The sequence below is a fragment of the Phyllosticta citriasiana genome (assembly GCF_038021145.1).
Source record: "Phyllosticta citriasiana strain CBS 120426 chromosome Unknown IWZ02scaffold_14, whole genome shotgun sequence".
Classification (NCBI taxonomy): Eukaryota; Fungi; Ascomycota; class Dothideomycetes; order Botryosphaeriales; family Phyllostictaceae; genus Phyllosticta; species Phyllosticta citriasiana.
The window spans coordinates 566,884-594,413 of record NW_027117291.1 but is presented as its reverse complement, the minus strand read 5'-3'; the positions used below and the strand labels follow the sequence as shown (position 1 = coordinate 594,413).

The following is a 27,530-nucleotide window of genomic DNA, read 5'->3' as shown; positions in this document are numbered from 1 at the left end:
TGCCATTGATTGATGATGGAATCAGATGCTGATGACGGCTCAGAAGCAAGTCTGCTTGCTGTGGGGGTCGCCATGCAGACATTCCACTACAATAATGCGATGGCTCCGTTTGAAGTTGATCCAAGGAGCTTTCGCGGCGTGAGGTTCTCCACGTCCAAAGCGCGTCACCTTAGTGGGAGTCTTCCGCGTGGACGACCGCAGAAAAGGGAGCACGCGGAACGCCGGATGGAGCACATGAAAGGTAGGTGAGCGCAAGAGCAAGAAGATTCTCAACCCTCCTCACGTGCTGCTGAAGGCGATTTGTTGCATGCGGCGTCCTGTTGTCTTCCCAGCATTTTGCAAGAGCCGAACTTGCTGCTTGAGAGATGTTTGTCGTTTTCTGTGTGGGGTAGAGGCACGGTTGTGACGGGTTCCTGCCTACGCCTTCCTCTCACCTCCTCTCACCAAAGCGGATGTTCAAGATCTCACCCAACACCGAGACCTCAACGCCGACCACCCACCCACCCAAGCGCACGAAAACGCCCGTCCAACACCGGCCACCTCATCAGCATGTGCCCTTCAGCCTCAGGCTCGTGGGCTGGTCAAGTGCCCAGTGCACGGCTGTGGTCCCATGCGCCTGCAGCTTCCCATCACGCAGTTGCCTCTGCGCCTTTCCCTACAAATTGTTCTTGCCGCAGCACCCAACCGTCGACATCCTCCACCGTCTGGGAACCTGCTGACGGTCAAACAACCTTTCCAGAATCGCCTCCAGCTTCCAATCGACTGCACAACAATTCCACACCTCCATCATCCAACTCGTTGCCCCATTGGGGTCGCTCAAGCGCCTCTACCGGAAGCGACATGTCTACTTCTTCAAGCCCCCAACCGCGGCGGGTCACGACCGGTCGCAGGGACTGGGCACAGTGGGACGAAGTCAAGGTCAAGGTCATGAACCTCCCAGCCAGAACCTCGACTCTGGATGTCTGGACCTTGTTCGCAAACGAGGGCGAGATCATCAGAATCGAAGTCAAGCCCCATGGAGCCCATACCAAGAACGCATATGTGTCGTTCAGGTGGGTAAAGGCCTTTTCATGTTGGGCATGCGCTGACTTGCTCCAGTCCTGTCCCGGCTCGGCCTTTTTGGGAGTCGGAGTGTTCAATTCCAGGCTCCAATGGCGGCCCCTCGAGACTCCTTCGAGTCGACCTTCTAAGCCCAATGAAACCGAAAACTCTTCCAAGCCCAGGTGATCCAAGAAGACATTATCCAGAAGTCATGGTAAGTCATCGCCAAGCCTGCCCATGTGCCCCACCGACTCTAATCATGTTCAACTCCCTACCGAATACCTGCCCCAAGCTGAGCCTCTTTTGAACCTCCAATCTCGGCGTATCTGCTGTAGCTACTCATGTCATAGCATGAGTGCGTCCAGCTTGTACCAAACTCCCTTGCATGCTCATGACACCCCACATACGAGCTGGGCGAGGCTGACTGAAAGACACAGAACGTCAGTGCGCGGAAACTGCAATTCGGCTTCATGTACTCGGAATCGGAAATGATGTCCATGAAGGAAGTCGATGTCGGTCGTATCGGCAGCGGCGGTGGCGGCGGCAGCAGCAACAACATCAATTACCACAGGAACAACAGAGAAATCAGGATATCCATCAACCTCAAACGAAGCGAAATGTACATTCGCTTCTGGATGACCATGTGGAACGAGAAGAGATTGCAAGAGGTAGACCAGGAATTTCGGTTCCGGCTTTCGCTGTCTCAGATGGACGAAATCTTCGAGGAAACCCCATTACCTTATGGGTTTGGACAGAAGGTTACTCGGAAAATCTGGACAATACCTCTTCCCCTTCCACCCCTGTGCTACCGCAAGGTCGATGCGGACACAACCCACAAGCATGATGAGAATGTTTGGCATGAAAGCCAGGCTTGGTATCGTCAAACTGACGTAACCAACAGCCACAAGGAACTCAAGACATCTCCAATTGGTCTGACCAAGAGAGACCCCGTCGTCGATATTGGCCGTTGGACAGTCTTGCGCCTGGATTTTGACCTCGTTGGGAGCAATGCTTACAATTACGGCACCATGCGGCGAGCGCTGATTGACTGGAATATCAATTTCAACGAGGACAAAATCGCATGCATTCCAAGGCAGCCATGTGGATTCTGGCACACGTTGGACACTGACCGCGAGAATTCGTCGACCTACAATGCCTATCCACCAGATTTGTACAAGGAACCCATTCACCTGGAATTTCCAGTCCGCTATCAGCTCGAAGTTTGTCTCTCAAATGGCATTCTCAATGAGTACAACATTACTCGCGACTTTCTGGAGCATCTTACCGGCATGGATCCGAACCGCGCGACAAACGTTCTGGAAAAGGCTGCCGAGAATTCCGACAAACACTTCTATGATCCGATGGAAATCTTCAACCTCCCACTGGGTCGAAAGCCAGCGGAGAGGACAATTCCAAAGCACTGCGCCTACTCCCGATCGGCCACCATCACGCCTTCAGCCATATACCTTTCCACTCCGACGGTCGAAGTCTCAAATCGCGTCATTCGCGACTACGCTCGTTGGCAAGACCGCTTCCTCCGTGTCAGATTCAGCGATGAAAAATATGAGGGCAAGATCCACGGCACTGAAGGCGAGACCGAAAATGAAATTTACAGTCGAATCTGGCGGACTCTGCGCAATGGAATCAACATCGGCGGTCGTTCTTACAAGTTCCTTGCCTTTGGAAACTCTCAGTTCCGCGAGCACGGTGCTTACTTTTTTGCTCCCTTGGAACATGCCGCCGATCCTGAGGATATCATGACGCCTTCCATCATCCGGGAGGAAATGGGCCATTTTGGCGATATCCGCGAGGTGGCGAGGTATGCTGCCAGAATGGGCCAGTGTTTTTCGACAACCAGAGCCGTCCGAGACATCGATGTGCAAGTTACGGGCGAAGAAGACGTTGTGAGGAATGGTTTCAATTTCACGGACGGTGTAGGCAGGCTGTCAATTTCGGTGGCGAAGCACATCGCAGAAGATTTTGGCCTTCCGTTCGCCGCTGAGGATCCACCCTCCTTGTTCCAGTTCCGTCTTGGAGGTTGCAAAGGCGTCCTCGTCGTCGATCCGCGCCTGAAGGATGGCGAGGTCCGCGTGCGCAGGTCTCAGCGGAAATTCGATTCGGCAAACGAGGGTCTAGAAGTCATTCGATGGTCACAATTTGCGCCTGCGACCTTGAATCGGCAACTCATCATTGTACTTGAGGCACTTGGAATCCCCGGCGCCGCTTTCATCCAAAAGCAAAATGAGCAGTTGTCGGATTTGACCAAAGCCATGGATGATGAGGTCCTCGCCCAGGATCTTCTCCACAAGAACATTGACTTCAACATGATGACCCTCACGCTGGCCGAAATGATCGCAAATGGTTTCATGAGAGCCAACGATCCATTCACAAAGTCTGTCCTGCGACTTTGGAGGAGCTGGAACACCAAGTATCTCAAGGAAAAGGCGAAGATCTTCATCAAGGATGGAGCCTTCTTGCTTGGCTGTGTTGATGAGACAGCGACCCTCCAAGGCCACTTCAACAACAAGAAGGGCGCTTATCCTGAGATTTTTGTCCAGGTTTCCGACCCAGACCAGCAAGGCCACGACAAGGTCATCGAGGGCAAATGCATTGTGGCGCGAAACCCGTCGCTTCACCCCGGTGACATTCGCGTTGTGAAAGCCGTCAATGTTCCGGCTCTGCGCCACTTGAAAAACGTGCTCGTTTTTCCCCAAACAGGCGATCGAGATCTTCCAAACATGTGTTCCGGAGGCGACCTTGATGGCGACGACTACATAGTTATTTGGGATAAGTCGTTAATTCCGCCCAGCCCTTGCGTGCCCATGGACTTTACGCCTCCGCAAAAGACTTTCGTGGACAGGGTCCGCCTGGAGGATATTGCTCGTTTCTTTGTCGAGTACATCAAGAACGACAGTCTGGGGCGTATCGCTACGAACCATCTCGCCCTTGCTGATTCGGAAGAGATAGGCGTTTTGAGCGAGCGGTGCTTGACTCTAGCCCAACTTCACTCGACTGCAGTGGACTACCCAAAGTCGGGAATCCCCGCCCGTATGTCCTCAGACCTGAAAGCCAGAAGATATCCCCATTTTATGACCAGCAAGCACCGGTCCGCGGACAAAACTTATCACTCCGGAAAGATTTTGGGTCAGCTGTTCGATCAGGTCCAGAAGGTCGACTTTTTGCCGGCTTTTGATGCTCCATTCGACGCGCGCGTCCTGGACGCCTACGCTCATTCTGAAGACACCCTGATACGAGTGGCTGACATCAAACAGAGCTACGACACTGCCGTGCATCGCATCATGGCGCAACATGGCATTGGCACGGAATTCGAAGTCTGGAGTGTCTTCATCCTCGACCACAACAATTCAAGTCGTGACTATCAGATGGCCGAGGAGTTTGGTCGTATCAGTGGTGCTTTGAAAGAGCGCTTCCAAAATATCTGTATCGAGGAAGCTGGAGGCAGAGACTTCAAGTCTCTCGCCCCTTTTGTCGCAGCCATGTACGTCGTCACGGCCAAACAAATCGAACATGCCGTATCACTGGCAAAGCAGGGGACTGATCCTGTCGAGATGCCCCTGATGAGCTTTCCATGGATTTTCTCGCACATTCTGGGCAAGATTGCCACGGGCGATGCCATTGTGCCTGATTTCACTGCCCAACAACACATCGGCCCACGCATGAAGAGGAAGAATCCTGCCGTCAACATGGACGATATGACTGAGGAGGACAAAGATCTGATGCGCGGAGAGCGGAAGCAAAACCAAGAAATCCTGGATTTGTTTGGTGATGTCCCCAGTGCAAGCCAGGAGCCTTACAAGGACACGCTTATCGACGTCTCGACCATGCCAACGGAGCCTGTCTCTTACGAAGATTTTGTCAAGAGCGATGAGGTGAAGACGAGCGAGGACTTGGCTTCTCTTGACGTCAAGGAAGATAAGCCAGAGGAGTCGAAGGAGAACACTTTGTCCGGTAGGCCTAGAGATACTGGCGACCATACTTTGAACTCGGGGCACCCGCTCTCCTCCACAAAAAACATCGACAAGCATTCTTCCACCGACGCCTCCAAGAACCATGAAGGTGACAGCAAATCGAGTATCGGAGGTTCTCTGCCATTGAGACCAAAGAATTCCGCAGAAACGAAAACTCCAGTACTGAGATCGGTTCAGGAGCTCACATTACCAGGCGAACCTTCGGCTATCCCCGACAAGGGATATCTCGCTGATGTCCTCGGGTTCGAAAAGTCTCCAGCCCTCTCGGGTGATGTTATTTGGGATAGGTCGACCCTTGGAAACTCTTCTCCCTCCTCCAATCGCCAGGTCGGCGGTGTTCAGTCCCTGGTTCCATCAACTTCATCTTCGGGATCAAGACAACCCAGGATTGGACGACCTGCATCCTTTGGTGGTCAGAATCGAGCGAATCCACCCCAAATGGGTGCTACTGACACACGAGACCTTCAGTACCTGCGTGAGGTGCTTTCTCCGACCTTGAGCTCGTCTGGTTTTGATTCACCAACCATCCTAGCCAAGTACGGCAACAGCTCAGGTACATTGACTGCAAGGCCGCAGCAGCAGCTTATCGACGTCCTGATACCAGGTGGTCCAAACAGCAAGCCTAAATCGATGAGGCTCTCATCGGGCACAGGATCTCTTCCAAGTGGACTGCCTTTAGGAAGCCGCCTTGATAGCTCGTCGGTCAACTTTCGAGCTGGACCTCCAGACGCTCCTGTCATCGGAATTGACCCGGAGTCTGTCAACCCAAAGAAAGACTTGCGTCCGCGCTGGAGCGAGACCGCCCGACCAGCCGCATCGCCAGGTACTATCCACGAAGTCCTCACGGAGACGATTGACACAGTGGATGCCTCATCGCCAATGACCATTGTTGGTAGTGGCTTTGCCGCAGCTGAGAATACGACTGCGCCACGGGGCACACCGTCGTCGATGCTTTTGCTCCCTCCTGGTTTGACCTCAAGGTCGCCCTCCCCACATCCTGATTTCAGCGGGTTCCCAGGCTTTACGACCTTGGGCCTGAGAGCTACGCCACCGACGCAGACGGGCGAGACTGTTGGAAGGTCAAGCGCGGCGACAACTTCGGTTGCGTCTGCGGCTGCTGCGCCTCCGCCTCCCGCTGTCATCCAGCCGTCGCAGAATGTGGATACAGTGCCGTCGACTGTCCATCACAACGGCACAGCGAGCGCTGCAGCCCAGTCTCACGACCGCGCAGACTACATTGCACGCTTGAGAGCGGCTGATAAGAAGAAGATTGGCTCTTCTGGCAAGACGATGGCGGCGGTGGCGGCCTCGACAGCAAACACCACTTCTGCGACTCAAAGCCAACCATTTTCGCTGCCCACCCGACTTGCGCCTGCTCCTGTGCCGAAGTCGACGGGCCAGTCCCAGTCTCAGATCCAGGCTCAGACGCAGACTCAGACGCAGGTGCAGCTAGAAGAGCCAACTCAAAATGAAGCCGGAGACGACGACAAGGAGGAGGGTGAGATTAAACAAGATGATGATGAGGAGGAGGGAGAAGTGACGCTCGAGATGAAACCCAACTCGACGCGCTCGCTGCTGAGCAAGTTTGAGTAAGTGGTTTGGTCTGGTGGGTGGATGGTGTTTCAGACGGTTCTATTTTTTTTTTTTTTTTCCCTTCCTTCCCTATTCTGCCTTTCCTTGCTGTTCCTTTTCTTCTTTGGTCGAGTCGATGGATGATTGTCACGGACACAGGGAGTTTTGAAAGGGACATCTATCCTTATTCTTGGTCATGGTCGATGGTCGATGGGATGGGTGGATGGATGGTGCTCAGATGACATGGGGACGAATGGCTTGTCCATTTTCTTACTCTCTATTTCAATTTTTTCATTCTTAACTCTTTCTCTGTTTTCTCTCTTTCTGACCTTTCCCTATCTTTTATTTTCCAATCATTATCCTGTCAAAATTTGTCTTTTTCCCCTTCACTTCATCACAGCTAGCTATCTGGCTGTTTGCATTCATGGATCCAGCTTCTCGAATGTTGATCGGGGAAAAAAGGCGTTAGGGACGGGCCACGGTTGGTGGATTGGGTAGGCAGTTGGATGATTGATTGACGAGGTGCCTGGGTGGATGGATGTGGAAGGAGCAGATCACGGGTTGAGACTTGTTGATTGGAGTGGGTGGAGGGGTGAGTGAGAGCGTAGGGGTTAGGAAGGGGGTAGGTAGCAAAGCTGACGGACCAATGGCATTTTTGTGACTGCAATGTGTTTCTTTTCGTGTCTCCCTTTCTGCTGTCTTACTTCCTGTCTGATGGAAGATAGGTATGGAGACTGTGAATGATGAATGAATAAATGGCGAGCCTACTCGTCCTATGCATGAGGTATGTGGACATGATGGATGCACGACTATGACAATGTTCAGTAGTGACATGGCGTTCATTATTTCGTTCCCAATCACAGATTCCGTACTCCGTTGCGCCGTGCTTGCTTGCCAACCTAGGTAGATACCTATTCACCGCACATGCCCTGCCGTATCCAACGCCAAATAGACAAGCACTTGGCCCATCCAATGTGTAATCCGTAGCAACAGAAAGATCTCAAGTCCCAAAATTTTGTGCAGCAACCAGGTCACGGACCTAGCGCCACGTACAGACACACCACACCATATCCACGAAACCTCACATGCAAGTATTATGTCTGCTCGTCGCTACGCAGCTTCGTCCTCGGGCTCTCTACCCATGACGATGTCGAGGGCTTTGCGACTGAGCGCCAAGTGATGCTCAAGGGCATTCAGCTTTGCCATGGCGGCGATGAGATTGGGATCTTGGCTCTCGACGCGGACCTTTTCGCGAACCTTGACCTGGCGGGTGACCATCTTGGGCGGTCTTGCCTCATTTCGCGTGTCATTGTTGCTGCTGGAGCTTGGCCGCGCGGGGATGGGCCCGTAGTCAAACACCTTGTCGGCCTCGTCGTGGGCGGGGGCCGACGAGACGCCCAGGGCGCCGGCAAGGGCGCGACGGATGCCGAAGATGGAGGTTGAGTCGGATGAGGCGGCGTCGTAGGACTCGAGGGTGCGTAGTTCGAGGATTATGGCGGCGTCTTGCAGGTAGATGTGGAAGGAGAGGTCGGCGGGGAGAGGGGGGTCGAATATCTGGTTGGGAGATTAGTGGGATGGGAAAATGGTGTTTTGAGAATTTGGGAGTCGTCACCTTCTCATCTACAGGGCAGTTCCACCATTGCGGCCGCACGTCCGACGTCCCGCGCAGCGCCTGGCGGGCCTCTTCAATGTTGTCGTACAACAGACCCAGCTGGCCCGAGATGAAGTTGGCATTTTTGGAGTCGCCGGTCCAGGTCGTCACGTCGACGACATCCAAGCACGAGTTGATGTGGGTGCGGGCAGCCGTCAGCTGCTGGACAGTCAGGGTCGGGGCTTCGGGGGCTTGAGATATCAAAAGCGGGTAGCTGGCTTGCCCGCGCGGCGGAGGCAGGCTCGGCAAGCGCAGCTTGATGTCCTGAACGGAGCGGGCTGGGTTAGAAGAAGGGTCTGGATGTGCAGCAGTGACGAGGTCGCGAAAAAGCCACAGACGTACGCCCTTGACGATGCGAGCGCCCACGCGCGTCACGAAACCCTTGAGGCTTTCGGATCGCACCGTGGAAACGACTAGCGTCGATCCATTCTCAGAGGGCGCCAGCAGGGCGGCGCACTCTTCCAGCCCGGCCTTGAGCACCTTGAGCGTGTCTCGCAGCGACGACAGCAGCCATTGGAGCTCGCGGGCCTGGACGTGTTAGCTTGCCAGTGGAGCGTGTCAGGTCGCAAGTACCTGGGCGGCATCTTCTTCGCGGGCGAGCTGGTCGGGGGCAATGGGAGGCCAGACGGTCGTGGCCATTGGAGTGGATGGATGGGATAAAGAAGCGGCGGTGGCGAGGAATGGAATGACTGATTGAACCAGGACGGTAAGGTTGGTGGAGACGTTGTAGTTGTACAGTCCCCGACCTGTCGAAAGCGGAAGCGGAAGCGGAAGCGGAAGTGGAAGCGGAAGCTTGGCCTCGGATCGACGGCATCAATCCATCTTTTCCTTCTTTTCTTCTTCTGGCTTTTCCTTGTCACCGCATCCAACCCTCGACCTCGCACGTGGCCTGCATTCTTCGCGTTCCACTCATCGTCGCCATGGCGCACACACAGACGTCACTCGAGCGTCGCCGCCAGCCAGCCTCTTCAAATACTTACTACCGGCGCGCCCATTCATTCATTCCCTTGACCCCATCCTGATTCCCTGCTCCTGCTCCCCGACTGCAATCCATCACGCACATATTCTGCAGCGCCATGGTAGCCAGTAAGTTGCCTTCTTTTCTTCACTTTCCAAACATGCAGCAGGGCACTGACATTCCCCACAGGACCAATCCTCGGCCTGCTGGGCCAGCTCATCCTCGCCGGAGGCATCGTCATGCAGTTCCTCGTCATCCTGTCGGGAGGCGTTTCTGGCGACCCTGAGAACCAAATTTGGTTCCTGCAGGCTTCCACCTCAGGCGTCGCAAACTCGCCTCGAGACCCTTCGCGATGGACTTTTTGGGCCATTTGCGGCGTCGACTCTCAGACGGGTCGCAACACCAACTGCGGTGCGCCCGTACCTGCGCTGCCCTTTGACCCTCCTCGCAACTTTGGCACCCGCGAAGGCCTGCCCGAAAAGTTCTATGGGTCAGTCGCTTCCTTGCTTGTCTCGGAACATCTCAGACTGACGTCCGCATGCAGCACGCACCACTACTACTACCTGTCGCGCTTCATGTTTGCCTTTTACCTCATGGCCATTGTCTTCGCAGCGCTGGCTCTCTTCACCGGACTGCTCGCCATGTGCAGCCGGCTGGGCGGATACATCTCGGGCTTCAACACGTCGCTGGCCCTCTTCTTCCAGACGATCGCTGCGGCGTTAATGACGTAAGATGAACATCCTTCCCTTTGCTGTGCATACCGCCAACTAAGCTGCCTCGTAGCGCCTGGACTGTGCAAGGCCGCGATGCCTTTCGCGGCAATGACCAGTCGGCCAAACTCGGCGTCAAGGCCTATGCCTTCACCTGGGCCGCCGTTGCCTGCTTTCTCACCTCGACCGTTCTCTTTTGCATAGCTCCGCGCGACACGACCACGACGGCCAACCGCGGCTTCTGGGTCCGCCGCCAGACGAGCACGCGCAGTCGCGGCAGCTTTGCCGACGTCCCTCGCAAGGACGGCTACGCGTAGACCGCAAGACGACCATGACAAATACCCCGACGTTGGATGATTTTGCACGTGCATATGATACCACTTTTGCGCCGCTTTCGAGTTTGCATGCGATAGTACTGCGATGAGCGAGCCGTGCAGTGTCGATTGATGTTACGAAACGAATGGACATTTTAGATGGCTTAATGCTGAATGGAAGCGATGATATCTGGAACTCAAGGAAATGTGGTGACGCGACGAGCCAGGAACCTGTTTGCGACCAAAGCCACGGCTCGGGTCGCACATATCAGACTTCAGCCTTGCATGCCGTGGCCGCGGAGAACAACCCTGACTGACTGACCCCCAAGGTGTCTCGAGGTCGACGTTCTCCGCGGCCAAAGCCCGTCCTTATCGATAAGCAATTGCGCCATCGCCTATTCGCTGCCGTCCCAAGTCTTTACGCCGACTGTCATTCGGCATCTGCGGCCATGGCCCTTTGTCTAATTTTCTTCTGACTCTTCCTCGTTGTTTTCCCCGAAAACCATTTGGACTCACATTGTTCCGTCCTGAGACTCGCCGCCATTGTCCTCCTCTGACACCTCGACCTGCCTGGTCCCGCCGCCACCACTCCCACTCATGGCGCCCGCCCTCCTCACGGCCGTTGACTCGACCTTCCACGTCCACTTGATCGTTGGATCCAACCCGCTCGCTGGTGCGCGATGCTCCAAGTCCATCGAAGTCGGCGCAAAACCCATTCTCATTGCACCCGAGAGCTCGACCCTACACTACGGTCTGTTGAAGCGCATAGAGAACGGCGAGGTCGAATGGCTCAAGAGAGATTTTCAAGACGGCGATTTGACGTCGCTGGGAAGAGAAGATATTGATGGCGTAGTGGATGCCGTCTTTGTCACATTAGGTGGCAAGAATCCGAAGAGTGAGTCGGACCTGGATTGACCACCAGACTTTGTTTAACAAGGTTTAGGCACTCACATCTCGACTCTCTGTCGAAGACTGAGAATACCAATCAATGTCGCCGACGCACCGAACCTCTGTACTTTTACGCTCCTCTCAACACACTCGGACGGCCCACTGCAAATTGGCGTAACCACTTCGGGCAAGGGCTGCAAGCTCTCCTCGCGTATACGGCGAGAGATTGCCTCTTCTCTACCCACAGGACTTGGACAAGCAGTTGAAAGACTCGGAACCATGAGGAGGAGGATATGGGAAGAGGACCATGCCGCCGAGCTATCCATGGACCCAGAGGCGGGAGAGGACGACGCCGGTCAAAATGCTCATTTCAACAGACTGGTCACCCCAGAGGACGCAGAAGCAGCTCGTGGCAGGCGCATGCGCTGGCTCGCTCAGATTTGCGAATACTGGCCTTTGAGCCGCTTGTCATCCATTACGGACGAGGACGTAGAAACCGTCCTCCAAAGCTACACCCACTCCGACTCGTCTTCGATAAACCCCAGTTCGATCGACGCACGCCGCACGCGCGGCCGCATCATACTCGCTGGCTCTGGCCCCGGACATCCAGACCTTCTCACGCGCGCTACTCACAAGGCCATTGTCTCCGCCGATCTTATCCTTGCCGACAAGCTGGTGCCTGCCCCTATCCTCGCCCTCATCCCCCGCCGAACACCCGTCCACATCGCGCGCAAGTTCCCCGGCAACGCCGAAGCGGCGCAAGAAGAGCTGCTTTCACTCGGTCTCGCGGGCGTGCAAGAAGGCAAGATCGTGCTACGGCTCAAGCAAGGCGACCCGTACATCTACGGGCGCGGCGCCGAAGAATACACCTTCTTCTCAAAGCACGGCTACTCCCCTGTCGTGTTGCCTGGCATCACCAGCGCGCTGTCAGCGCCCCTCTTCGCCGCCATCCCGCCCACGCACCGCAGCGTCGCCGACCAAGTTCTCATTTGCACCGGCACGGGACGCAAGGGCGCCGCGCCCACGCCGCCCCCATACAATCCGAGCCAAACCGTCGTCTTCCTCATGGCGCTACACCGACTCTCCTCGCTCATCGACAGCCTCGTCCAGCGGCCGGCCGAGGGCAACAACGGCGCCGCTGCTGCCTGGCCGGCAAGCACGCCGTGCGCCGTGCTCGAGCGCGCCAGCTGCCCCGACCAGCGCGTCATCCGCAGCACGCTGGGCGACGTGGTGGCGGCCGTCGAGGAAGAAGGCAGTCGCCCGCCGGGCCTCCTCGTCGTCGGCGCCGCGTGCGAAGTCCTGTTCAATCCCGGCGGCCAGCGCTGGATCGTCGAGGAGGGCTTCCGCGGCCTCGATGGCTGGGTCGGCGATGCGGATTTGACGCGCTTGGTGGATAGCGTCGAGGCTGATTCGATTAAGGTGGCTGCTGCGTAGGAGGAGGAAAAGGTGTGGGTGTGGTTGTTTCGAGCAAGGTAACTTTCTCTCTTCCCATCATGTCGATATTTACGAAAACTTTGGCGTTCTACCGGAGCTACGACTTATATCAAAAAGGAGCAGGCGAGCGATCTTTTTTTATGGGCGGCGCGCGTGCTGCTGCTTGTTTTCAACATATTCATTGATCGCACGACAACGAAAAGGAACGGAGCTCGAGGTGTTTTGGTGTTTGGCATTAGATTCGATTGGATTCGTAAAATGGTACTGTAGACAGGAAGGAGGGAGCAGTACAACATGCCTGCCTTTCTTCCTGCCGATGCATACCTACCTCAGAAACCTATCGACTGATTGACGCGATATGAAAAACAACGACGACGACATGGATGCCGTGAGAAAAGCAGCGATATAGAGAGAAGTAAAATAAAGTAGAATACAATCGATCAGTCTGTCTGCCTCCCTCCCTCCCGTCTCATGAATCTAGCCACCCATCCATCTATCCATCCACCTATCTACCTACGTTCCTACCCGACGTACCTACCCACTCTCCTTTGCCCCGCCGCCTTGAATCAACTGCCCAACTACAAAATCACACCCACCCACCTACCCATCCGTCGAGTCAATCGTCCAACAGCACAAACACACAGCACAGACACACGTACATGCAAACATACAACCTTCACGCTTTAGACACGACGTTGTATTTTTAAGTTTTACTTTCTAACTGTCTTGGCACTTAGGCAGCTCAGCCGTCTGTCTGTCCGTTACCTTCGGTAGCCGTTGGCCATCCGTCACCCGTAAAAAGGGCTGGTGAGGTTGCACTGTGCGAAGGTATACGAGAGGTATGCATGCAAATGTCTGTTGTAGCTAGCTAGGTAGGTACTGTGCTCCACTGCCGCAGCCGTGGCAAGACATGAGTGAGGTGGAGAGACGACGCGGCACTGCAAACATGCGTGCGTACTTGGTTCCTTCTTATATTACGTACGAGGACTCTTTCATCCCGGCCCGTACCAGAAAGATGTTTGGGTCTTCCCTGCCAATTGTATATATGTATATATCTCCGTATCCAAACCTCCGAATCCTTTGGCCATATATGTGATGCGAGAGACTATCAACTGAACCTGTGCCTGTACCTTTGAAGAAGGCGGAAAGCAAGAAAAGAGAAGAGAGAAGAGAGAAATTCACAAGTACCGACTCCGCAACGCCTGGCTGATGGTGCTCATTTTGCTCAGGCCGCCGGCGTGCTGCATGTGGCTGAGAAGCTGCTCTTCGAGGGCCGATTGGGTTACGCTGGCGTCTATTGAGTAGAAAGTTGATTAGCTGGTGTTATGTTCCGCATGTAGCTGGGGGTGTCATGACAAATGAAAAAATTCGTGAAGGGGGGCAAACGAGATGAAGGTGTGAGCGAGACAACAAGAACAACAACCGGGGTCTCGCAAGGGGGTACAACACTTCTCAACCAGAACGGATCTCATCCCCGTCCCGTTCATCATCGACCCAGTAGTCCGAGTCGCGATCACTCTCCCACGCCCATTCGTCTCCCACTTCCCATTCGAGTTCGAGGAAGGACCATAATGACTCACCATCCAAATCGCTGAAGCTGCTGCCCATGCTGGGCGCGCCTTCGCTGCCGCCGCCTTCGCCTCCCCGCTTCGAACCCGAACCTGATCCCAACCCGCGTGGACTGCCCAGCCGCGCGAGCTCTGAGCGGTGGTGACCGCCGCCTGGGCTCAACGCACCGGTACCGTGACGATGGCTGCCGCGGCTCTCGGGCGGCGAAAATGGCGACGGCTGCGTACTGCGTCGGGGCAGACGAGGGTTGCTGCCGCTTCCACTACGACTACCGTTCCCCGGAGTCGTGCCAGTGCCTGGCCGCGAGAGCTTGACGGCTTCGTCATCGGTGCGCGGATCGTTGGTAGAAGCTGATGTCGCCGACGAGTCAAGCCGCATGGCCTGTTTGCCTGCGGCGACCTCGCTGAGCGGACGACCGTGTCGAGCGTCAGTATCAGTTGCCACTGCGGAGGGATCCGACTTTCGGTCGTGATGGCTGCGGGTGCGGTTTGTCTCGGGTTGCTGTTCTTTTGCTGCGCTCGATGGTGCTGGGTGCTGTTGATGTTGATGCTTTTTACGGCGTGAAGTGTGAGCAAAGGGCAAGAAGCCATCGTCTTCCTCTTCCTCATCCTCTTCATCTGGCCGCACGCCGTAGTCGGCGGCATCGTCATACTCGACGTCAATGTCGTCTAGCCGTGCCAGGATGGGCTTGTTCTGACGCGACATGAAGCGTGGGGGACGCTTGAAAAGCTGGCTCTTTCTTAAGGGGTTGTCCTTGTCATCATCACTGCTCGAGGACTCTGACTCTGATTCAGATATTATAGGGGACGTTGGGCTCAGGGTGCGGCTGTGCGGGCGTGAAGCTTCGGCAGTCGTCTCGAGAGTCGGCGAGGCACGACGAGGGGGAGGAAACGAAGATCGGAAGGACGAACGGACTGGCTGCCGCGGCGAGGCTGGAGTCTGCAGACCGCGGGATTGGGTTATGGTAGTCGTAGATGGGGTACGAGAAAGTTGACCTGCAAAGTGTGACTCGAGGATATTGACGACCGCTTCTTTGGGGCTTACCTCCTGTATTGGGCACTGCTGTGGAAATTCTGGCTACAGGCGGGACCGGGCTATCCCTCGATCTCATGCTCAATGCAGATGTCGTCCTTGGTGCCGGATTGCCGCCTCCGCTACCTCCCCTCTTCATGGGAACGCTGCCAGGTGCATTGCCTGTTCCACTGCCGCTGCCGCCACCAGAGGTACCGCTTCCGACCTTGCGCATCTGGGCCCTCACATGGTTCAAATGGCGTTCATACAGCCAGGCGGCCTGTTGGAGTAGAAAACCTGAGGAGCAGCCAAACCTCGAGGCGAGGTCCTGCCAGTCAATGTCGTCTCTGGCTCCCTCCTTCGGCCTGCTGATGATTTTCCAGAGTGCCTGGTCTTTGGTTTGGTCCCAATCCACCTGGGCAGGATCTACAAAGTCGCGGCGTGCAAAGGGAAGCCTGATGAGAACCGTGTAGTGCACCTTTTGCTCGACTAGTGGCGTTCCGCTGCCGCGTTTGGAGAGGCTAGCGGCGTTGGAGGAAGTTCGAGTGCGGGCGTGGGCGACTTGAGTCTTCGAGGAGGGCTGAGGCGCCGCCCCTTGGCCAGACGATGGGGGCAGCGACATGATTGAAGCCGGAGGAATAGAGAGGCAGACTGGGGAGGTTGAAGGTGTCGTTGAGGAGGAAGGGCAGGTGACTTGGAGTAGCACTGACCTGACCTGACCTGGACGGGAGAGCTGCGATAAGGTGATAAGCTTCCCCGGATTCGGAATCGGAGCCCCATGGAGCATGCCAAGACGGTCGCGCCGGTATGTTCCTGCCGATCCGCCGTCCGCCGACCGATCCCGATGCCGCTCTCCCGCTCGTCTTTTCTCTTCACCAGCCTACTCCACTCGTTTGTTTTGACCCTCTCCAGAGACTCATTCCAGAGTCTTCACCTGCAATTGCATCTCCAGCCTCGACACATGATGCTGCCTGAATGTCATTGTGGTAACTCACCTCCAACAATTTCGATTCTTGCTCGAATACACGCACCTCGAGGCATCGAAGATGAGGCCTCAAGAGGCCAAGATTTCGCCAGAGGCTTCACTCGGTCTTGTCCCTTCGCCTTGTTATTTCAGATGCTGAATCGTATGTCCCACCTTGTGAACCCAGAATGATCGACCATGTTTGACTTAGGCTCGTGTCGCCGGCAAGTGCTGCCGTGTATGCTCTTTCTTCAACTGCGCCAGCTTTTATAAGCCCCCCCTGCTCCCCTTGGAGGTTGTTCATGTTGTTTTAAAGTGGCGGACACGAGGCTGTCAAGGCTCGTGGCGCTCAGTATTTGAATAACCGAAGTTTGCACCCGAATGAATGCGAGGTCGAGGAAGAGAAAGTCATCTATCTGCTTCTACGTGACGCGCAGTTTGGCATTATAGTCATTGAAAAGGTACGACTCAGGGACGATTCGGTGGTATCTAGACTCCCGGACCGACACAGTTGAGCTGGAACCCTCGATTCTGGTTCGATGAAAGACCCAAGACTGATATGGGCGGCTCGCAGGAGCCAATGACAAAAAGAGAGATGTGCTGGAGCAGGACACGTCCCAAATTGTGTTCCGCTGCTGAAGCTACGGTGTTCACTGACTTCTCAAGACAAATCAAGCGGCGATGGGAATAGGGCCGAATGGTGAGGCCGTATGGAGTTTTGATTTTGCCCACTATTGGGGATGCATATCGCAGGGCACTTGCCGCAAATGTCGTGACTAGTCTATCTGAATGATCGCCCAATAAATCATGGCGGCACATGATAATGCTGGCCAAGACGTGTGTCCAACGACCTTTCATAGCCTAGTTGCTGTTTTCGTCCCGTCTTGATGTCGGGCCGGATTTACGAGCTTTGTTATTTCGTGGTTTTCCTGCATCTTGATCTTGATTCGCTGGGGACGCCTGTTGCCCATTCCACAGGGTGGGCCTTCCCATGCCGCAGCGTCGGGTTCTGCGTTGGCGTTGCGCTTCTCCTTGTGACGTGGGCCATCTGGGCCTCAATCCCAGGCTTCGGCATTGGCCTCCGCTTCGACCTCAGCGTTGGGGACTGGGGCACGAGGGGCAAGAAGCGGCTTGTCTTCAGCAGGCCTGAGGTCTGGGTCTGATTAAGGACTATCTTGGGCCTCGAGATTTACGTTTTGGGGCTCTGTTAAATGTTAGAAAAGCATGAAAGAGTGATCAACATGCTCGGCTTGGGTGGAAAAGGAAAATTTGCCAGTGTGTTTTACATGGATTTCCGTCGGTCGGATGAAGTGAATGAACGGATGGAAGGCTGAAAGGGAGTTCCACTAAAGTTCTGGCTGAATCGAAAATACGGAGGAAGTGAAGCAAGCGAGAAGATGCGGATTGCAAAGAGACAACCTGTTGAATTGGAAGGACGAATTTTCAGGAGGAACAGCCTGCGCCTAGCGAGGAGGCTCCTTGAGGAAGCCAACAGATTATCCACGTAATGGATACAGTAGTGGCTTACTTGGAAATACAGAAGATGGAAAATTGAGAAAAGCTCACGGATTCCCAAGATATGAAACAGGAAAATCAGTCAACGAAAGCTTGCAGAGTGGAGATGTTTTTCAACGCAGACGAGTGGAACACGACATTGAAGCAAACAACGTACCTTCTCCAATGGGAGCACTAAAAACCTTTGTCCCAAGGAAAACAGCAGCGAGTGCAAGCCCGACAGAGATTGCAGAGCCTCTGTGCATGGCCATTGTGTTCAAATAATTGTCTTGGAATGATCGTGGGATCCGGGTCTCCCTTTGTGATTTCTGGAGTTTTCCAGGTCTAAGTACGGCATCACTTGCCTCCCATTCCGTCTCATCATCTAAGACCGAAGCCAGATTCAAGTTAGTTCGTCGGAACCGGGGCATGTCCGGTTTACCAAACCTGAAAAGGAACATTCAAGACTCTGGAGAGGGTTGAATTGCCGAGCTGTTTGGGCGGCTCCACTTGTCTGGTTGCTGATACCCGCCGTGTATTGCTTTCTACTTCAGACCCGATAGCTGTCAAATCCAGGGAATCTGCCTTCCTTTTGTGGCATGTTTTGGCAGCCCTCAGTAAGATGATGTTGTGCATCTCGCCTCGACCACGACCATGGCAGTTGCTTGGACTGTCTCGGATTCCCCTGCTGCCAATTGTGATCGAAGGTTCTGAAGCATGGCTCTGCTCTGATGGACACTTGGTAAGATGTTGGGAACAACCATTTAGCTCCATAGGCTAGCCGATCTTGGGCGGTACACCAGATGCGCTACATGCGCTGTGTGCGCCTGTGCTGTTGAACTGACGCACATGCCGACCCGTCCGGCGGTGCCAAGTGCATCTCCCGCGAGTTGCCGTTCCAGTGCCCTTCTCCGACCTTCTCACTGTCATTCGATCTCAAGCATCGCAATCGTGGAAACTGCAGTCACGCGAGCAGAGCCATTTGCCAGTTGAGTGCTTGTCCCATTCATCTTACCATCAGTAGTCTCCAACTCGAGTCGCCCTTCGCAGGACCTCCGCAGGAGTGTCGAGTCTGTTGTCGGAACCAGAAATGGATTCCAAAGCCAAGCAACAGTCGGGAGAGGAACAGAATCGGAAGCGGCATGCTTCTTCGCGGAGATTCCTGCTTATTGCGGTTCTGGTCCTTGGATTTGGTACTGCGATTCTCAATAGACCAGTGCAGCAAGGCCTCAATGCCTTTCGTGCGTTGTTGGGCGGCTCTTCTTATCTCTCGAATTACGCATGTGACACGAAGCGGTTCACTACCTTCTTGCTGTCGACGGATCCCCTCGTCATTTACATTGAAGATTTCCTCACTGTCTCTGAGGCGGATCACTTGATCTCTATCGCGTATGTAATCCCGAGTCCTCAGTGCCGAATCCATTGACGATGGGCAAATTAGGAAATTTGAGCCCTCCACCGTCGGATTGGATCCGCGAGTACGAACGCCAACCGACTACCGCAAACTGTGGAGTGCAGAGTTGCCCGACAGTCCTAGCGAAAACTTCTCAGACTCAGTCATTGAGTGTGTTGTTGATCGAGCTTCAGCATTCCAAGGATACGTCCCGCCGCTTCGGATGGAGACGCTCCAACTTGTCAAATATGGCCAAGGAGAATTCTATGACGTCCACTACGACGCGTTTGGCAGTTTGAACAGGACGCAGGGAAACAGAGAGAGCAGCTTCTTTGTCACCCTCAGGGCAAAGGATGTTGTCGGTGGAGCAACGTCGTTTCCAAGAATTACAAAACCTGCCAGTCCAGAACTTTGTAGCAGGTTCTTGGATTGTACTGGGACTCAGAAGGGCCTCCTCGTCAAGCCCAAAACAGGCAGCGCCATCTTTTGGAGGAATCTGCGATCAGACCATTCGATTCATCCTCAGACTTTGCACTCAGGCTTGAAGGTGGCTTCAGGGGAGAAGATTGGGATGAATATCTGGACATGGACCAAGGCTTTTGTGTAAGCTCCATGGACGCGATTATTGTTGAGAAGTCCAGGTCCGTTGGTCAACCTCCGAATCTGCTGGCAGAAGCGAGCAAGGGTCCGACGATTCAAAAGTCAAGGTTGTCTGTCTTTCTTTCTTTCTTTCTGGAAAGTTCCGGGGAACGAGGACGCGTGTTTGCGGCTGAAAGACAAATGCAGGACAAAAAGTCGAAACTCTGTGGTTGGGCTCGAGCGATGTTTTCTATACTTCAGGTGCGTTGATTGGTCGAGATGCAGCAGATCAAGTCATGGCCAGTTTCATCGGCGCCAATGGCAGTCAGCCCGGCCAAGACTATCCCCGCGGTAATCCGTGCCAGTGTCCCGGACTCAAAGTCATAGCCCCGCCAAAAACTCGCGTCCGCAACCTTTCGCTGACATGCCGCCATCCTCGTTGCGCATTCCCTCTCTCCTACAACCTTACATCCAAGCCCTGCCGCAAGGATCCCTCCATCTTCTGACCAGCGTCCTGGGCGCCAGCGCAAACTGGCTCCTCATTCGATACATATGCGGCGCGCTTGGTGACATCCAACCTGCCAACAGTCGGCGCCCAAATGATCAAGATGGCGGGCTAGGAGATGACACGGCCGTTGTACTCGTCAGCTTTCTCCGAGACTGGGACTTTTGGAAAACAGAGGCGAGAAGGGGTGCGGTATGTTCTCAATTGCTGTGAGAATCCAATGTCGCAGTACTGACCAATATCCAGGGCCTCGATCTCACACGCCTAGCACAGCAAAACCGCTTTATATTCGTAGATGGTCTCTCCAGTCTATTCCTCCCCCCTGAGCCTGGGAATGGAATTCCGAAAACCATCCCATCGACATCACCCGCAACTGGCACATTGCCGGTCCGTGGCCCTAGAACCGTGAACCCTCGAGGTCAACCGTTGACGACACCCACGCCCACACCGCAAGCGAACACGACGACATCCTTGAGCCCCATTATCAGCTTGACCTCTGCAGCCGTCGAGCATTTAGAGTCCACCCTCTCTTCGGTCTTTTCGTCTCTCTCGGCTCAGGGCCGCCGTATTCACCTTCTCCTCGACTCCCCGGACATGCTCCTCGCGGCTACCGCCAGCTCGGCTCCTTCTGCTGCAATCACATCCTCGGTGCTAAATGCTACAATCCTCTCGCTTCGCTCCCAAGTACATGCCGTCACTGTAGCGGTGGCGGCTGACACTCCGCTCATGGGCGCTGCTGCAGATGCCTCTGCTTTCGCTTCAGGAATGGGCTCAACAAAACAGCACACGCCGCTTGAAACAAAGCATGCGGGTCTGTTATTGAGCCTGGCGCATGTGGCGGATTGGATGCTGAGTTTGCGGCTTCTGGACACGGGTTTTGCCGCGGACGTCAGCGGGGTTGTTAGGATTACAAGGGGGGATAATCAAGACGAAGATGACGGAGAGGAAGAAGGCGAAGCTCAAGATGCCTTGCAAAAGGAAGAAAACAAGAGGGAGGAGAAAGAGCTACTCTACCATGTGGCTGGCGACGGAGGCGTAAAGGTCTTTGAACGAGGCGCTGGAGGCGGAGCCGGACATGGGTGATGCTACTCTTACGCCACGAAATAAAGCTGCACGCCGATGACGGTCAACCTGATCCAGGTCGCATCATTACTGTCATGCGACATTGACTAGAAAGTAGGATACCACAACTTAAAAAGTTCAAAACACCAACATTTTCAGCAGCCATTCACATGACCTGCCATGTCAAAGGGGTTGAAAGCACCACGAAGCTTAAGTTCTTTGGATCTCCAATTTGCCAATGTTGCACACAAACTCGGCTTTGGTCTGTCGATCGCCTCCGTCATCGGCTTGCAGGGGAAAACTGGACTGAATTCCGACTGACTTCGCCTACCTGCCACTTTCTATCCGGAGCTTCCCATCAGTGGCATCGTCAGTACAGGCTTGACGCCTTGGCAAAAGCCTTTGCTGTGCCATATCCTTCTGCCTAATCGATGGCTTGAAGGGGTGGAGCCGCGTCTACCTTGTGGTTACTTCGATAGCAAGTTCCAAAGGCCTGATGTGCCCTGCTAACAGCCTTCTGAACCCACATCACAAGCTGAAATCAATACAGGCGAGGAAAGGCAGAAGACGCTGCATCTCAGAGTAATGCAACCACGAAAAAACACCATGCTTGTCCCCGTTCCCAAGCCGGCTAACCAGCCTGAACTGTTTGCGAAATCTTTTCAATTTTGAATAATCAGCCAGTATTGACATTGTGATAAGGCGCTAATAATGTTGGTCAGCTCTGTGGCTTCGGGGGCCGAATGATTCTTGAATTCTCAGCTGACTACGCCATCTTTCCAGATGCCTGTCCCCAACTCCCTCTCACGCAATAGTCACAGTCTGGGACGGCACGAGCCGCGACCAAACGAACGCTTTACGAGTCGGTGAGCTTACCCCCAATTTCGCAAACTGTTCTTGAAATATTGGGCCAATCAACCGCTCACTTTGAAGCGGCTCTCCGCGCGCCTGCAGATGCATAAGCAGCCTTGACCGACGACGCAAGCATGGCGTCGACATTGATAGTTGGAGTTACCTCAAGAGGCTGTGCTCCACGTGGGTTTTTGCAGAGCCGTGGCGTCATCAGACGTCGGCAGCCAACAGCTCCTGCAGGAAGTCAGTTGTTCCAGGCGAGCCATTCCAGCCTTGTCAGACGGCGCTTCGCGAAACCTTTTTTTCTCTTCGCTCGTTTCAAAGAATTTCTTCATGAGGCTGAGATGTGATGCTGGGTATCCGCATCGTGGATTTGGAGTGATACTGATACGGGAATATCAGGACTTGTTGCATGTGCTTTTTCTCACCCCTTCGCCCGCACACCTTGGACAACTGCGCCTCGGTGAGGAAATGAAGACGTTTGACTGGCTTTCGCTCGGATTTCATTCAAGCACCTTCCGAGTTGAGTCATTGAAGACCTCGCACAAAGGCTTCAGCAATGCTTGTCTACGAAGATTGGTGGAGGCTGTCAAGAAAGCTTCAACGGCGACAAAAGCATCTACCACATTTGAAATCGCTTTGTTAGCCGCGGCAAACTTCTCCTTTACCACTTTCTTGTCAGAGGAAGCCCCCTCCGTAGCCTCTCTCAACAGTTTTCTCAGCCGTCGCTCTCCAATCGAGACCGCCGTCACCACCGAGTTGCGGCCCCATCGTTGCAGTGACAAAACCACCACCAACACCGCCACAAGTCGAGACGGCAGCACGATCACGAGGCCAAAGCCCGCCGTGGTCATTGTCGATAAGCAATGACATTAGCCACACTGAGGCGCATTCGAGAGCCTTGTTGCCTGACTTTTTCCAGCCTCTTTCTCCATCGTGGTGGCTGCGCTTCAGAATGGTGTAGGTGTGAAGGGTGTCATGAAGACAAGACGCGTGGGCAGAAAGAATGGTCAGACGGGTCTGCGCCTCTCTCTGCCAAAGGCGCTCTTTGATTCAAAATGGGCGTGAAGGGAGCGGTTCAGGCGAGCTTTTCTGTTCTCATCAGTTGCCTCTTTCCCTCGTGTCTACAGAATGGCCTCCAGAAACCGAAACGCCAACGGACTTGCCTGGGTGAAACGCAGCAGAAATGGCGTTACAACCACATCCGTTGAGCGGCTTGATGGGCAAGGACGTCCAAGGACAGCGCCACGCCGCAACCGTGATCGTGAGTCCACTCGACCCGATTGTTTTCTTTGCTTCCAGTTCATGAGCAGGGTCTACGACCTCTGTGATAGAGGGACTAACACAACTTAGAGGAGTACAGGGTCATCCCAGAAGGTGAAGTTCGAAGGTCATTCTTCAGCATTGGCAAAGTGAGTAAACCTCAGCCGCGACCATTCGAGCACTTCACTCAAACTTCTCGACCAAGATCATCCAGGTCAAACTCCGTAGAGATGAGCATGAAGAGAATACCAGAAACATGCTCGACATGCAGGATCGACCAGAGCCGCACATGATCTTCCGTCGCGGAGTCATCATCGCCCGAGATCAAGACATGGTTACGTGCCTGTATGTCCCCTCCCCCTCCTCCCCCCTGACCGACCACCTCCCAACACAACCTCATCCGTCCACACAAACGACACAACTAACCGTCCCAAACAGCCCCATCAAGGCCTATCAAGGCCAAGGGACGACGCACCGCGACGTGCGCAGGTACCAAAACGAACACGCCATGATCTACACCGTAGTCCCGCGTCCCAGGCCCCTACGCGGTGAAGACAACCTATGTACCGCCATCCGCGCAATCCCAATCGATGCCGTCCATCCCGACCACCTCAAGGACACCGCCCGTCTCGACTACAACCAATCCTTTGTCGTGTCGTACAACCGCGAAGTCCGCGCCATCGCAACCGTGACGGACGAGGGCATGGAGACTATGCGCCGCGACTACAATCTGATTACCGGAAATCATATCGGCGAGGAGCCTGCTGCCCCTGGTCCACCCGGACCTCCAGGACCCCCTGGCCCACCCGGACCCCCAGGACCCCCTGGGCTGCGCGGATTCCCCGGCCTTGGTGGACCCCGTGGACGCGGTGGTCCTCCTGGGCCGCCGGGACCTCCGGAGCTGCGCGGATTTCCCGGCGTTCCTGGTCCGCGTGGACGAGGTGGGCCTGCCGGAGCTGATGGGGCTCCTGGGCCTGCTGGAGCCCCTGGTCCCCCCGGTCCCCCTGGGCCTGCTGGAGCCCCTGGTCCCCCCGGTCCCCCTGGTCCCCCTGGGAATCCGGGCATACCTGAGCTGCCTGCGCAAAATATTCCGCGTGCTGGGTACCCGGGGGTTAATTATAACGCGGTGGTGTTTCCGCCGGGATTTCGGCCGTGATGGAGTAGTTGTGGTGGGTGTGGGTGTCTATGCACGCACTGTCTTGGCTCATGAGGGGATGAGATTGATGTCCTGTAAATGAAGGGGATGAGGTGATGACTCAGAGATTGTACAAAAGGGAGATTTACTGGTTGGCTTGTTTAAGAATCACGTTGGCGGGCTTGGTTTGGTTGTTTGGTTGTTTGGCCATTTGTGTATGTTTGCTTCAGGTTTCGTGCGTCTCGCAGTGTTTGCATTGCGTCTCTCTCTCTCATGCTCGGGTATACCTTCTTAGACTAGATCTCACTAGCAACATCGATCGGTTCAATTTCAACCAGAAAACAAAATCTCACGAGCAAAAGACACTATGATGACTACGCTGCGCCAGCGGCTTGCTTGATACAGACGCACCTTACATGCACGTTGGAGTGGACAGGCAGGCTGGCACTTCTCGACTATTTTCCTTGCATGACACACAATCATCTCCTTCAGCAGTATCAGTATGGTAGCCAAACGGGATTTGAGAGAGAGATTTCGATGATATATCCACATCTCGCCCTAACTATTCAATCTCCGATCACTCAATCCAGACAAACCCAACACATTGAAGTGCAGTCTCCACTCCACTCCCAACCTCACCCCGAAACTCCTCCACCACCTCATCATGCCACTCCAGCGCCTGCCGGCGCGAAGAGGAGATGTGGTCACGCCTGCAGCATGAACGGCGCGGAAGCGGCGAAACGCAGGGGTCTCACAGGGGTCGAACGGCACGCGAGTTTCGATGATGGCGGCGTCGTCCAAGTTGTGGGTGAAGGCTTTGCAGTGGAGGCAGATGCTTGAGAGCAGGGAATGGATGAGGTGAGTGGTAATGGGAGAAGTCAATCAAGGCAGCAACCATAACGCGTGTAAGTGGCCGAATCGAGGTTTCATTGTGCTGGCTGAAAATTTTGCACGCAAGTTCCGAAGCCCGTGGGAGATTTATTCAAGTGTTTCAACCGTTGAAACCGTTTGCTGTTGTTTTAACCGCCTACAGTGCAGCTCCTGTTTGAGATGTGACGTCACCGCCTCTCCGTCCATCGCTGGACCGCGGGCAGCTTTCAATTCTCAGCTTTTGGTATGATAGTTGATTCAATTGCTTTGCATCCAGCTAGAAAACAGTATAGTCAGCATGTCCGTATTTGACTACTCATTTTGAGGACAGCAAATCCACGTATCTGAAAATTGGTCAGCTGCCAACTTCTGAAGGTATCTTCGATTGATCCCAAAATTCTAGGTATCCTGTTGCTCTTTGTATCCTGTATCTGCTCTAAGAAGACCACCAGGAGAATAGTCCAGCATGCTCCGCATTCGCACTGAACCCCGGAAAAGTTTTATCGCAGCTGTTCTGGCACTTGAGTCTTGAGTTTTCCCTCCTCTACGGCGAGCTTCAAGTTCTCGAGGACGAGGAGCTCCATGTCACGCTATTGTCAAGGTCGTCAGCAGAATTTCAACCGGCAAGGGCAGGTCGCATACCTGAGTCTCTATCGTTGCCGTTCCAATATGTGGCAACAAGACGACATTCTCGTTCTTCATCAAGCCTGGGTGGATCTTGGGTTCTTCTTCAAACACGTCCAGTCCTGCGCTGTAGACCTTGCCATTGTCCAACGCCTCGACAAGAGCGGCTTCGTCTATCACGGGACCTCGGGCGGTGTTGACGATGACGACACCATCCTTCATGCTGGAAAACTCCTTGGGTCCAAGGATGTGTCTTGTCGCGGGCGTCAGGCTCAGATTGACGCTAATGACATCGGACGTGCGGACAAGCTCCTCGAAAGAAACGTATGTCGCGTTGCCACCAGCAGCTTCTAGTTCCGGAGACAGTCGCGAACGATTGTGGTATTGAATCTTCATGCCGAACGCAGCGGCCCGCACACCGACGGCTCGTCCTATGCCGCCCATGCCAAGGATTCCGAGCGTCTTTTGACGCGGGTCATGGCCGATTCGAAAGCTTGATCCTCTCCATTGGCCTGCGAAGCGTGTCAGAAAAGACTCAAGGGAACACGAGGAAAAGCGTCAAAACTTGCCTTGACGAACGGCGGTGAAGGGAATGGTCACGCGTCGAAGAGCTCCGAGAAGAAGAAAAATGGCAATGTCGGCAGTTGCGTCGTTAACGGCAACAGGCGTGTTGGCAACCGAGATGCCTGATCAGCGTTTAGCCCAAAAGTGCAACCCCTGTTTAAGCTTCCGCACCTCTTACCTTTCGAGCTGCATGCACCGACGTCAATGTTGTCGTAGCCTGCACCGTTGTGACAAATGTACTTTAACGAATTTGGAAGCGCTTGGATAAGCTCTGCGTCAAATGGACCAGTAAACTGTGGACGAGGTGGTCAGCATAAGCGCAAAATTGGCATCGCCCGAGGTCCGATTTAGGCATTAAAACGTACTTTGGTTGAATCATTGCTCCTGTAAATGGCGACAACGTTATCATACTTTCCGGCACGGAGGTTTGAGAGGAAGTCGTCGCGAGTGCCTTCGGGAAACTCCTGCGCAGCGAGGTCAGAATTGGAGTGGGAGCTTTTCGCGTCCGACTGACCAGCAATCCGACCAATGAGTTCAGCTCTTCCCACTCGCGTCTTGCGTGGACAAGATCGCCAATGAGCAGAGCTTGTTTCCCAGAAGACATGGCGCGTTGGTAAAGCCGGAGAGGCGCGAGGGAAGTGTAGAAGAGAGGTTGGAGGGGCGGTCAGTCAAGGCGGGGAGGTGAATGGTATTTGAGCAGCCATGCCTGATCCTGTCATCAGGCGGGTAAACAATCGTGAAAGAGAGCATGGATCGGGTCGTGTCGACGGGGAAAGCTTGGCCGGCTACTGTACGCCTGGCGTGTCGAGGTTGTGACGTGATATTTCAAAAGCCGGCGGCATCCCCGGTGGACTCTGCACATCCATCACCTCTGCAATCCGGGGAACCACCGCCCGACGGAGTCATCCACAACCATCACCATCAACTGGATGACAACCGACCGAACAGAATCCAATCCAATCCAATCCAATCCAATCCAATTCCCATTGAGCCGCATCACGTGTCGACTCGGTGTCTACATTGTATCTTCTTCGCGACCCGGCCATGTTTGTACGCGCAACCGCTCCAGACAGACGCCATTAATCCCA

General features: G+C 54.5%; 10 protein-coding genes across 10 annotated transcripts; 7 read left to right on the top strand and 3 right to left on the bottom strand.

The window, feature by feature from the left end:
* Positions 1-200: 200 nt before the first annotated feature.
* On the top strand, positions 201-6,718 carry IWZ02DRAFT_508422 (RNA dependent RNA polymerase-domain-containing protein). Its single transcript, XM_066770447.1, has 5 exons — positions 201-241; positions 740-1,052; positions 1,099-1,249; positions 1,473-1,575; positions 1,624-6,718. Exons 1-5 carry the CDS (start codon positions 226-228, stop codon positions 6,621-6,623), a joined length of 5,583 nt encoding a protein of 1,860 aa, XP_066619331.1. The 5' UTR covers positions 201-225; the 3' UTR covers positions 6,624-6,718.
* Positions 6,719-7,262, top strand: IWZ02DRAFT_80049 (uncharacterized protein). The gene has a single exon (XM_066771237.1). The coding sequence runs from the start codon at positions 6,813-6,815 to the stop codon at positions 7,098-7,100; it is 288 nt and encodes a 95-aa protein (XP_066619330.1). The 5' UTR covers positions 6,719-6,812; the 3' UTR covers positions 7,101-7,262.
* A 10-nt stretch (positions 7,263-7,272) lies between these two features.
* On the bottom strand, positions 7,273-8,901 carry IWZ02DRAFT_508408 (RAVE subunit 2/Rogdi). Its single transcript, XM_066770446.1, has 5 exons — positions 8,827-8,901; positions 8,596-8,781; positions 8,215-8,517; positions 7,960-8,156; positions 7,273-7,890 (listed from the first exon to the last, which is right to left on the bottom strand). Exons 1-5 carry the CDS (start codon positions 8,890-8,892, stop codon positions 7,713-7,715), a joined length of 930 nt encoding a protein of 309 aa, XP_066619329.1. The 5' UTR covers positions 8,893-8,901; the 3' UTR covers positions 7,273-7,712.
* Positions 8,902-9,198: 297 nt separating this feature from the next.
* Positions 9,199-10,535, top strand: IWZ02DRAFT_80011 (SUR7/PalI family-domain-containing protein). Its single transcript, XM_066771235.1, has 4 exons — positions 9,199-9,339; positions 9,401-9,701; positions 9,756-9,938; positions 9,995-10,535. The coding sequence occupies exons 1-4, from the start codon at positions 9,330-9,332 to the stop codon at positions 10,236-10,238; spliced, it is 738 nt and encodes a 245-aa protein (XP_066619328.1). The 5' UTR covers positions 9,199-9,329; the 3' UTR covers positions 10,239-10,535.
* Positions 10,536-10,562: 27 nt separating this feature from the next.
* Positions 10,563-12,609, top strand: IWZ02DRAFT_80020 (tetrapyrrole methylase). Its single transcript, XM_066771236.1, has 2 exons — positions 10,563-11,130; positions 11,179-12,609. The coding sequence occupies exons 1-2, from the start codon at positions 10,833-10,835 to the stop codon at positions 12,555-12,557; spliced, it is 1,677 nt and encodes a 558-aa protein (XP_066619327.1). The 5' UTR covers positions 10,563-10,832; the 3' UTR covers positions 12,558-12,609.
* Positions 12,610-13,397: 788 nt separating this feature from the next.
* On the bottom strand, positions 13,398-15,858 carry IWZ02DRAFT_461095 (uncharacterized protein). Its single transcript, XM_066768196.1, has 3 exons — positions 15,171-15,858; positions 14,138-15,121; positions 13,398-13,851 (listed from the first exon to the last, which is right to left on the bottom strand). The coding sequence occupies exons 1-3, from the start codon at positions 15,757-15,759 to the stop codon at positions 13,736-13,738; spliced, it is 1,689 nt and encodes a 562-aa protein (XP_066619326.1). The 5' UTR covers positions 15,760-15,858; the 3' UTR covers positions 13,398-13,735.
* Positions 15,859-18,865: 3,007 nt separating this feature from the next.
* IWZ02DRAFT_356537 (2OG-Fe(II) oxygenase superfamily protein) lies at positions 18,866-19,574 on the top strand (the record flags this gene model as incomplete). The annotated part of the gene is made up of 2 exons (XM_066764306.1): positions 18,866-18,984; positions 19,037-19,574. Coding segments are annotated over 2 exons (657 nt in total), but the record flags the coding sequence as incomplete, so codon positions are not given.
* Positions 19,575-19,985: 411 nt separating this feature from the next.
* Positions 19,986-21,559, top strand: IWZ02DRAFT_79937 (uncharacterized protein). The gene is made up of 2 exons (XM_066771234.1): positions 19,986-20,264; positions 20,319-21,559. Exons 1-2 carry the CDS (start codon positions 19,992-19,994, stop codon positions 21,153-21,155), a joined length of 1,110 nt encoding a protein of 369 aa, XP_066619324.1. The 5' UTR covers positions 19,986-19,991; the 3' UTR covers positions 21,156-21,559.
* A 1,613-nt stretch (positions 21,560-23,172) lies between these two features.
* Positions 23,173-24,719, top strand: IWZ02DRAFT_508400 (uncharacterized protein; the record flags this gene model as incomplete). Its single annotated transcript, XM_066770445.1, has 4 exons — positions 23,173-23,250; positions 23,342-23,398; positions 23,455-23,594; positions 23,688-24,719. The coding sequence occupies 4 exons, from the start codon at positions 23,173-23,175 to the stop codon at positions 24,403-24,405; spliced, it is 993 nt and encodes a 330-aa protein (XP_066619323.1). The 3' UTR covers positions 24,406-24,719.
* A 622-nt stretch (positions 24,720-25,341) lies between these two features.
* Positions 25,342-27,188, bottom strand: IWZ02DRAFT_461078 (uncharacterized protein). The gene is made up of 6 exons (XM_066768195.1): positions 26,957-27,188; positions 26,808-26,906; positions 26,621-26,735; positions 26,448-26,564; positions 25,897-26,390; positions 25,342-25,844 (listed from the first exon to the last, which is right to left on the bottom strand). Exons 1-6 carry the CDS (start codon positions 27,044-27,046, stop codon positions 25,755-25,757), a joined length of 1,005 nt encoding a protein of 334 aa, XP_066619322.1. The 5' UTR covers positions 27,047-27,188; the 3' UTR covers positions 25,342-25,754.
* Between the last annotated feature and the right edge of the window lie 342 nt (positions 27,189-27,530).